Raw genomic sequence first — 11,584 nt, forward strand, 5'->3', positions numbered from 1 at the left:
CCCATTGCCCCTAAACCCCCCATTACTCAGCATCCAGGAACTACACAAAAACCAACAGATACACACCCCAAACCAACAGGTTTATCTTCAAATATGACATTAAATTTAGTCACTACAGCAGATTATAAATTGCCTTCCCCTACCTCCCCACTTTCTCCTCACTCTAATAAGTCCTCACCAAGATTTTCCCTCATGGAAACTTACGTGGTTATCACGTTGCCATCTGAACCTGGGACTCCAACAGATTCTTCTAGTCAAGCAATTACCAGTTGGCCCCTGGGATCACCTCTCAAACATACGATTGCCACTGAACCTGTATTTTCTGTAGTTCCTCCTGTGACAGCTGCAGAAATGTCATATTCATCAGAACAGAGCCTGTACATCTCAGGGGCTTTGGAGACATTTTCTGCTATCCCTGTCACAACACTATCTTCATGTCAAGCAGCCCCAATTTCAGTTACACAGTTTCCTATAACTGAAGTTTCTAAGGCTGAGATTTCAGCAACCAGAAGTACAGTTCCTAGTGTTGGTCTCAGCAGCGTCTCTGTACCAATTCCTCCGGAGCCTCTTGCTTTAGATACCCTACATTTAGAAAAGCATCAGCAAAAAGAAAATGGAAAGTTGCAACTTATCGGTGATGCCATCGATTTGCGTACAGCACCAAAAGTAGAAGTGAAAGTGACTGAAAAATGTATGGATCTTTCTGCTTCTGCAATGGATGTGAAAAGACAGACCACAACAAAAGAAGCTTATGGGAGACAAATCAGTGCTGTCCAACCCTCTATTATAAATCTCAGTGCAACTTCATCAGTAGTGACTCCGATATCCCTGGTCACTGAGGCAGTGACTGCTGTCACGTGCACAGCTAGTGCAAGTTACGCTGCAGGCACAGAAAGCCTAGTGAGTATAGAACATGCAACAGCAACCCCACTTCAGCTTACTACATCAAAGCATACCGAGCCCCCTTACAGGATACCAAGTGGCCAGTCCTTCCCTACAGTTAAGCAGGAAGCACCAATAAACTTATCTTTAAGCACTTCAGCACAGGCAATGACACTGGCTACTACAAAGCCTATTACTGTGCCTCCTGTTGGTGTCACAAATGGATGGACTGATAGCACCACATCCCAGGGCATCACTGATGGGGAGGCAGTGGATCTCAGTACAACAAAGTCTCATAGAACTGTTGTAACAATGGATGAATCTACTTCAAGTGTGGTGACCAAAATAATAGAGGATGATGAAAAACCTGTTGACCTGACTGCAGGGAGAAGAGCTGTGTGCTGTGATGTAGTTTACAAGTTACCTTTTGGAAGGAGCTGCACAGCACAGCAGCCTGCAACTACTCTTCCTGAGGATCGGTTTGGTTATAGGGATGACCACTATCAGTATGACCGATCAGGGCCATATGGTTACAGAGGGGTTGGGGGAATGAAGCCTTCCATGTCTGACACTAATTTAGCAGAAGCTGGACATTTTTTCTATAAAAGTAAGAATGCTTTTGGTTATTCAGGAGAAACTGATGCAGCAGTAGATCTAACTTCAGGGAGAAGTTCTACAGGTCAGTATGATGTCGCTGCAGACCTTTCCTTGAAATATCATTATGGTGTTCCTCATCTCATTTCAGGATGAAAATGTGGCCCCTTTTTCCATTTTGTTACCTTTTCTCTTTCTTTGAATATTTTGGCAACATATTTTGGAGTACATGTGCACTTTTATTTCTTCATTTTTTAAATTTATTCTGCCCAAAGTCACCTGCATGTGCCTGCATGTTCAACATTGCTTTTCTTCGGCATCTAATTAGGTTAACCAGTGAATTTGCATGTGGTTCCATTCATTATGTTCATCAAGATTGAGAGCTCTTTCAAATCCCCAAAGCATCATTCATTCTTGGAACTGGACTATAACTCTACCCTGTATTTCAGGTGAGGTAATGGATTACTCAAGCAAGACTGCAGGTCCATATCCAGAAACACGTCAAGTCATTTCAGGAATTGGGATTAGTACCCCACAGTATTCCACAGCGAGAATGACTCCACCTCCAGGATCCCAGTATGGTGTGGGGAGTGTTTTGAGGTCAACTAATGATGTTGTCTATTCTTCAGAGGCAACTCCAGTTCCCTCCACATTTGCTATCACCACACAACCTGGCTCCATTTTCAGCACCACTGTGAGGGATCTGTCTGGTGTGCACACAACTGATGGAGTAACTTCATTCTCCACCCTGCACCAGAGCCAGCCAATGCCTAGATCATATTTCCTCACAACAGGTGCATCTGAAACAGACATTGTAGTAACTGGTATTGATATCAATGCCAGTCTGCAAACTATTGCTATGGAAACTCTCACCACTGAGACAATAGACTCAGTTCCCACGTTAACCACAGCATCTGAAGTGTTTCCTGAAGTGACGGGAGATGAAAGTGCCCTTTTAATTGTCCCTGAAGAAGATAAACAACAACAGCAGCTAGACTTAGAGCGTGAGCTCTTGGAGCTGGAGAAAATTAAGCAACAGCGTTTTGCTGAGGAATTGGAGTGGGAGCGTCAGGAAATTCAAAGGTTCCGAGAACAGGAAAAGATGATGGTTCAAAAAAAGCTGGAGGAACTGCAGTCTATGAAGCAGCACCTCCTCTATCAGCAGGAAGAGGAACGCCAAGCCCAGTTCATGATGAGGCAGGAGACGTTAGCTCAGCAACAGTTACAGCTGGAGCAGATCCAACAGCTGCAGCAAAAGCTTCACCAGCAGCTAGAGGAGCAGAAGATTCGCCAGATCTACCAGTATAACTATGATCCCTCTGGAACTGCCACTCCACAAACCACGACAGAGCAGGCGATGTTGGAAGGGCAGTATGCTGCCCCAGAAGGCGGCCAGTTTTGGGCGGCTGAGGATGCAACCACCACAGCCTCAGCCGTTGTGGCGATTGAAATCCCACAAAGCCAAGGATGGTACACAGTTCAGTCTGATGGTGTTACTCAGTACATTGCCCCACCCGGCATTCTGAGTACAGTTTCAGAAATACCTTTAACAGACGTTGTTGTCAAAGATGAAAAACAACCCAAAAAGAGAAGTTCTGGAGCTAAAGTCCGTGGACAGTATGATGAGATAGGGGAAAATATGGCAGAGGATCCCCGCTGTTTTAAAAAAATAGTAGACAGTGGTGTCCAAACTGATGATGAAGATGCAGCAGATCGGAGTTATGCGAGTAGGAGAAGGAAAACTAAAAAGAGTGTTGATACAAGTGTCCAAACTGATGATGAAGATCAGGATGAATGGGACATGCCTACTAGATCAAGGAGAAAAACTCGTGTAGCAAAGTACGGTGATGGCACTACAGAGGCTGAGAAGACCAAACCCCTTTCCAAAGTCTCCAGCATAGGAGTTCAGACAGTGGCAGAGATATCCGTGCAAACTGAACCAGTGGGAACCATACGCACACCTTCGATACGGGCGCACGTGGATGCCAAGGTAGAAATAATTAAACACATTTCAGCACCTGAAAAGACTTACAAAGGGGGCAGTTTAGGATGTCAAACAGAAGCAGATTCAGAAACACAAAGTCCTCAATATTTGAGTGCCACATCTCCACCCAAAGACAAGAAACGCCCAACACCTTTAGAGATTGGTTATTCATCTCACCTTCGGCCAGATTCCACACAACAGCTGGCTCCTTCCCCACCCAAATCTCCAAAAGTCCTTTATTCACCCATCTCACCACTTTCACCAGGCAAAGCCTTAGAATCAGCCTTTGTACCTTATGAAAAACCCCTCCCTGATGATATAAGTCCACAGAAAGTACTGCATCCAGACATGGCTAAAGTTCCCCCAGCGAGTCCTAAGACAGCCAAGATGATGCAGCGGTCCATGTCTGACCCCAAGCCTCTGAGTCCAACAGCAGACGAAAGTTCCAGGGCTCCTTTTCAGTATACCGAGGGCTACACGGTAAGAGTGATTCTTTTCAGTTAGAAGACAATGGATGAGTTGATGCTAACCATGTGTTTGCAGACTTTAGGAAGCCCTAAAGCCCCTGGTACCTTGGGAACCTAATACACAATTTCAGTGAGTATCATTTCATTAGTGATTTGAGGAAAAAATAGAAATGTATACATTCCCACAAAAAGAAATATACTATTTTGTGAGGCAAGATGAGAAACAAGTTTATTATTTTATGACAATGAGACGGAAAGTTTTGTTCTCATCTTGAAATCTCCAAGCATTCATTGTAGACTGTGATTTCAGTGAATATAATTAACGTTCACATTCAGTGATGGTTTGAACATATGACATAAACAGATAAGACAAAGGATGGCCATAAATTTAGACCCATGGATATTGGAATTTTTAATGGGAGCGTCTTTGGAAATTATCTAGTTAGTCTCTTCTTCCTCAAGCCAGAATGTTTTCATAAAAGCAACCCAAAAAGAGAAGTTCTGGAGTTAAAGTCCATGGACAGTACGATGAGATAGGGGAAAATATGGCAGAGGATCCCCACTGTTTTAAAAATATAGTAGACAGTGGTGTGCAAACTGATGATGAAGACTCAGCAGATTGGAGTTGAGCAAGTAGGAAAAGGAAAACTGAAAAGAGTTTTGATACAAGTGTCCAAACTGTTAACTAGGACATTTACTGCTCAAAAGAGAACATTTCCAGGGCAGGCTGATGAAAGTGTAATGTAATGTTCATAGTTCATCCACACTTACTTTGTTTCTGGCAACCAGTTTAATGTGATCTCAGGTAAGCTTTAGTCCTGGTGCTTATAAAAGCAAAAAGACGTATGTTTCTTTGAATAATAGATATTAATAATTACTAATTATTTAGAAATATATAGGTATGCTTCAAAGGGAAAAGAACATATATAGATATTTGGGATGCATTTGTGAAGATCTCAATAGCTAATAATAATAAACGTTTATAATCAGCAATAAAAGCAGACATATCCTACTTAAACTCTAATATATAATTCTTTAGAAGGTTATTGATAAATATGATAATTCAGTTTAAAATTTGCCCTTAGTGCACTGGTCTTGTTGATAATCTAAACTGATATCTCCTTTGCTTAAAATGTCACTCCCACTTTATTTTTATGTAGACATCTGAAATACTGAACACCAATTGAACTAAATTTAGCTAAGACATGAGGAACTAAGCCCAGAATAGTCTATTGACTTTATCATAGTTCCTTAATAAAGTGAAAACCTGGCCAGAATTAGAATATTAGACTCTGCACTTTACCGTCTTACCCGTATTTGTCTCTTCTGATACTTACTGAACGTTTTTAATATTCTTTTTACTAATTCAATATCGTGGTTGGCGTTTATCTTTTTACCTTGTCATTTCCTCTGCTCTTTCTAAAATTCCAGTTTAAATCCCTCTTAATTCAGTGTATTCATTTTAAAATTTATTCTTGTTTGCATTCAGTCATTATCTCATTCATTCATTGCTCTTTTTCCAGACACTCTGGAAAACTAAAAATAAAGGATGAACCAGAGAGGCAGCGGTCAGTCATGCCTACTCTCCTACCACTGAGATAATTTTGTTCTTCTTGCCTATGTATTGTATTAGTTTGCCAAGGCTCTCATAACAAAGTATCAGGGCTGCTGACTTGAACAACCGAAGTTTGTCACAGTTCTAGAGTTTAAATGTCCAAAATCAAGGCGTCGGATGGGTTGATTCATTCTGGGGGCTGTTACACGGCTCTCTCCTGGCTTCTGGTAGCTTCTAGCATTCCTTGTCTAGTAGGTGATGGTCTCCCTGTATCTCTTCACATTGTATTCCCTCTCTGTGTGTCACTCTCTGAGTTAAATTTCCCCTCTTTATAAGGACAACAGTCCTATTGATTAGGTACCACACTAATGACCTTGATTTAAATTGATTACCTTTGCAAGTCCTCTGTTTCTAAGTAGTTTCACATTCTGAGGTATTAGGGATTAGGGCTACAACATATTTTTGGGGGGTGGGAGGGAGGGAAGCACAATTCAAGCCATAGAACACATGAAAGCACTATGCTTTTTGTTTGTTCACAGGCAAATGTTGACTGTTTTTAGGTGTTTTTTTTTCTTCTTCTCCTTTTTCCCTACACAATTTTTTTTTCTTAGTGATGATTTCACAGCTTTATTGGAAAGCTTTATTATTTTTTCATTGTGGGTAAAATCCCCCTTCCTGGGGTTTCAAAACTTTTGTGTTAGTTGTGCAACCTGGGACATCAGAGGTTTAAATTGTATTCTATTCCCATTCAACTCTGGCATAAGAAACTTTTAACTCTAATATGGTTTTATCATGATAGACTTTGGTCGCATCTTTACACAGAAGTTCCAAGGCGGGAGCATATATTGTCTAGTTGGTGTTTCACTGGCATTTGAGCTCTGGCAAACCAAGATATCATATACATTAGATTGATTAAAATTAGCATTAACATAAAATTATAAAATACTAGACACAATGGGCATCACTAGAGCGGAGTGTTATCTCAGACCATTTTATTGAATTATGTAATATTCCTCAATGTCTGAAAGAGGTGAGTGCTATCCCTTTTCTAGACCCCTTCAGCCTGGTATTAAAATCACAGCCCCTTAGCCAAATTCTATTTTTTTCCCAACATTTGTATAACCAAACAGGTCTTGTAACCTTCCTTTTACAAATATAAATTTTTAACTCTGAGTAAAGATGGAAAAATTACCACCTTTTCTCTTAAGTCCTGTAGTTTGCTCCCTGGGAAAATTCCCAACAGGTACAGCTAAACCAAAATCAGAATTTATTCCTTCCCATAGTTAAACTTGCTACTTAGCTATGATTGATAGTAATGTGTTTTCATTATGATTTAGAAAAATCACAGGAATCAGTATGGTTTCAAATGAAAGGTAGTATGTAAACTTTTATCAGTAGAACTCTTTTTCTCAAGTGAAATGTTTTATGGAAGCCAAAGAGTTAAAAAGGGGTGGAAACTAGTGTAGAGTGATCAAATACCTATCTATAATGATTAAATGAAGTAACATTTATAACCCTCCATCTACTAAGGCTGGCAATTGTATCCAATAAATTTGGTTCCCTTTCCTCTGATTGGCATGTGGCCATATTTGTATGTCCTCAACAGAAATTTGTCAACTCTCACTAAAGAGCTTTACTTTATGAGTCGGTAGAAATAACTCTCAAATCTCCTACTAACTGTGTGCCTTTCATATTCGGTGGTGTATATAATGCTGCTTGTCCAAAAATTTCAGATTCCTATTCTCTATAACCATTTTTAATTTACTCTTTTGCATCATGAGGCCTTACTTAACTCTCCAGTTGAAAACCACCAACCTTTTTAACACTCTGTCATTATGCACTTCTTGATTTGCCTCCATTATGACATATCATCATCAAAAATATTGTTTGTTCCTTTGCAAATTTATTTGTCTTTCTTTTCCCACCAGAATTTATGGGTGAGGGTTTTTTTTAAATATATTTTATTGATTTTTTACAGAGAGGAAGGGAGAGGGATAGAGAGTTAGAAACGTCAATGAGAGAGAAACATCGATTAGCTGCCTCCTGCACACCACCTACTAGGGATGTACCCGCAACCTAGGTACATGCCCTTGACCGGAATCAAACCCTGGACCCTTCAGTCTGCAGGCTGACTCTCTATCCACTGAGCCAAACCGGTTAGGGCAAGGGTTTTTGGTTTTTATGTTCTCTGTTATATCCCCTGTGCCTAGGAAGATGCTTGATTCATAGCTAGGTTCTCCATAACAATAAATTAATGTGATGAATTAGTGAGTGAATGGACCTCTTTACCCATCAAACTGCTTCTCACTCCCACATATAACAAAAAATAAAAGCAAAGCAAATAAAATCCTATTCATCCTCGCACTGCACTTTTTGTGTAGTTCTGTTACAGTTGTTTCCCTTTGCTTTCTCCTCTGTGTTTTTCTTCCATTTGCTAAATGAGTGACGCTTCATTTTCTCAAATTTATTTCAATCCAGTATTTATGTATGTATCTGTGGATTAGCTCTAGCATCACATCTGTAGAATTTTTATAAACTAGAGCACGAAATGTGTTTCTTATGCCCTTTCTCTTTCTTCTACACAATGAAACTGATTATATCATTAACCTCAGAAGATCAATGACTCAAAGAAGGAAGGTTAATAATATAGCATGTTCTTAACAAAATCAGAGGAGAATGTGACGTTATCCATTGGGAGAAATAGCAGTGCGAATTTAGATAATTTGAAACTTGAAGGGATCTAATTCATTCCAAGATTTCTCTATCTTAAAAGAATAATATTTTTGAATGATTTCTCTGTTTTAAAAAGCATATATTTCATAAATAGCACATATTTTGTCTATGATACACACCACTTTTTTGTACTATAATGAGCTGCATTTCAAATGTTATCACCTCTACAAGGTCTTAAAATTACATAGACTGTTAAGTGTTAAGCTGATTTGTCCGACCCTTAGACTTAATGTACAAGTTTAGTGCTTTTTTAGTTATTGGCAAATTCCTTATTAAAAAATATTTTATTCTAGAGTTTAAACCAGAATTCTATTGCTAAGCAGTTAGAATTCATGAGGTGACTTTTACAAGAATATTTTGCTTCACTGATTATTGTTTTGATAGCTATTTTTAATATTTTTTGGAACCATTTCATGTCTATTTCTAAGAGTAATTTCCATAACCTAAATCGAGAAGTTTTATTTTTTTCAATTTTATTTCTGTCAGAATGTACAGTTTAAGAATAATTTCTATGATGTCCAAGTGTGATTTGAAGAAAAATATTTATTAGGTGTTATTTTTCATTACTATCTTTGAAAATCAATGTAAGAAATCATTCTATTAAAACTGATTATGATGAAAATACCTGTTTTATAATGGTGGTATTTACGTATGTCAGAAAGACTAATGATTATGGTCTAAAAATTTGTGAAAGCTTGAGGTATAAGGTACATAGTGGCATAGTCTAATAGTTGCAAGACATTTTTCTATCATCGTATTCACCATTAAAATATACATTTATAATAGATATCTATACATATAAAGGGTGTCCCAAAATTCACGCAAGAAGTAATTTTGATAGAAAACACAGGTTTATAATTAAAAATTGTAAATTTTTTATTGATTCATAAAGTATACAGTATAGGGTTGTGTATGGAATAGCATATCGGTTAAATGGCCTCCATGGCTTTGCTGGCACATACGCATTCTTTTGTTGGAATTTTCCATGACCGTTTTGCATAAATGTGGCTGAATTTCAATGAGGCTCATTTTCATCTTGATGGCTTGGTTAATCGACAAAATTGTCGCATTTGCGGTTCAGAAAATCCACGAGTGATTGTTGAGAAACAAATGCATCCACATGTCACTGTTTGGTGCGGATTTTGGGTGGAGGCATCATCGGACCATTCTTCTTCGAAAATGTGGCTGCTCAGGCAATAACAAAAGAGTGTGTATGTGCCAGCAAAACTGTGGGGGCCATTTACCTGATATCCTATTCCATACATAACCCTATACTGTATACTTTATGAATCAATAAAAAATTTACAATTTTTAATTATAAACCTGTGTTTTCTATCAAAATTAATTCTTGCGTGAATTTTGGGACACCCTTTTACATACATACATATAATAAACGTACATAAAATACTTACTGCTTTTATAGCATCATATAACTAATAAAATATTTTCACATGCGGTTGCTTATTTGAGATCCAAACCACTTATCTTTTTTAGTCTTTATGTTTATTTTCATTTCATATTTTAAAGATGAGGAACCTGAAGTCTAAGTCAATGTTCTTTTTATCCCCAGACAACATTTGCATCAAATGAGGTCCCACTATTTAACAATATATTTTTTATAGTAATGTTCTCTATCTTGAATTATGTGCAGAGTTTGAATTAGGAGAGCAATAGAACAAGTGTGGTGAATTAAACTGATTCTTAAATGAACTGACTAAATAAACTGAGGTCGTGTAGCCTGAAGCTATACACAACAAAAAGGATTTTTATTTATTTTGTTTTGACCTCAAGAATTAGTTAAAACTGTTAAAATATTAACCTCAGTGGTAGAAAACTATATAACAAATTATTAAGCTAGATTATAGAACTGCTATCTTAGTATTTTGGGGTTGAAAAATTTTATGAGATGGCAAATAGAAACACAGTTTTGTGAAAAACAATATATAATGCTCCTGAGGGAATAAAATATCAGTAAAAATCGAAGAGTTGAAGCTAATGGGGATTTATTACACTCATCAGTCCTGCTCCTCTTTCTCCCTCCGCAAGAGAATGTTTAAAATAAGTGTATGAAAAAATATTTGGGCTCTCTGATAAATTATTTTATCTACATGAATAAATTATTATTATTAGGTTAGACTAAATTTTAATTTTTTATCTATTAGGTAGTGTATTTTAGCATGATAGAGACAAGGCAAGTCCTCATTGTTTTGTTTTGTTTTTGTTTTTTTTTCTGATAAAACAGCCCTAAAGCACAGATCTGAGTTTCCAGAAATAGGGGCTACTTGTATGACTTAGTAATTTACTTCTTTGACTCTAAATGAAATCTATACTTAAAGTAATAATTAATGTTAATTGTTGATAGTTTTATAATACTTCATAAAGATGACATCACAACATTAATTTTCCTTTTGACATCAATAAGTATGCATTTCTTCAGTGTGGCATGGGTAGTCAAATGAAAAAAATGTTTTTAACAATACAGCAATATTATTGTAATTTTTAAAATGCGTTTTTGTTGGTGATTTCAACCAGTTCTTCCCTTTATGGCAGGAGCTGATGCCTATAAGTACTCAAATGCAGAACAGTCATTAAACTTAGGTTTCACTAATTATCCAGTTGGAAATTCCTCATCACCCATCCAAGTATTCTTTTTTTAAAATTTTTTATTGATTAAGTTATTACATAGCTTCTATTCTCATGTAATTGAATGTATAGAATTGATAATTGAAAAAGAAGTTAACCTCTTAAATATAAAGGTTACATATATTTATTGTCATGTTTATATTAACCCATGAGCTTTATCTTTTAGAAGACTATATTTCTTGCCACTTAGTTTAATTGCTATCTTTTATCCATTGTTAATGGTATTGTCTTCTAAAGAGCCAAATGGTTTGGCAGTTTATATTGAACTAGAGGCCCGGGGCACAAAAATTTGTGCACTCGGGGGGGGGGGGGGTCCCCCAGCCCGGCCTGTGCCCTCTCGCAGTCTGGGACCCCTCGGGAGATAACGACCTACTGGCTTAGGCCTGCTTCCGGGTGGCAGAGGGCAGGCCCAATCCCTAGGTGCAGCCCCTGGTCAGGCTCAGAGCAGGGCCGATTGGGGAGTTGGGGCGCCACCCCGTCATGCACAGAGCAGGGTGGATCGGGAGGTTGCGATGTCACCCTCAGTCATGCTCAGGGTACACAAGTTGGAACATGTTCCTCAGGAAGGGCACATGACATATGGCCACTCACTTAGCAGGGCCAAAACTATTTCTCCCTGGAGGCTGACAGCTGCTCTGCTGAGGCCCTCTGGACAAGCTAGGCAGCCTTCCAAGCTGGGAAAAGCCATTTATTCTCCACTATCACCTTCTACCATCAAAAAAAGAA

At 38.2% G+C, this 11,584-nt stretch overlaps 1 protein-coding gene across 1 annotated transcript in view; it reads left to right on the forward strand.

The window, feature by feature from the left end:
• Window positions 1-11,584, forward strand: part of PCLO (piccolo presynaptic cytomatrix protein) — a 274,100-nt gene that overhangs the window by 131,355 nt on the left and 131,161 nt on the right. The window contains 2 exon segments of the mRNA XM_014455816.2: window positions 1-1,561; window positions 1,926-3,940. The exon segment at window positions 1-1,561 is cut by the window's left edge and continues 27 nt beyond it. Of these exon segments, the coding sequence (XP_014311302.1) occupies window positions 1-1,561; window positions 1,926-3,940 (3,576 nt within the window).

This window comes from Myotis lucifugus, unplaced genomic scaffold (assembly GCF_000147115.1).
Source record: "Myotis lucifugus unplaced genomic scaffold, Myoluc2.0 scaffold_51, whole genome shotgun sequence".
Taxonomy (NCBI): domain Eukaryota; kingdom Metazoa; phylum Chordata; class Mammalia; order Chiroptera; family Vespertilionidae; genus Myotis; species Myotis lucifugus.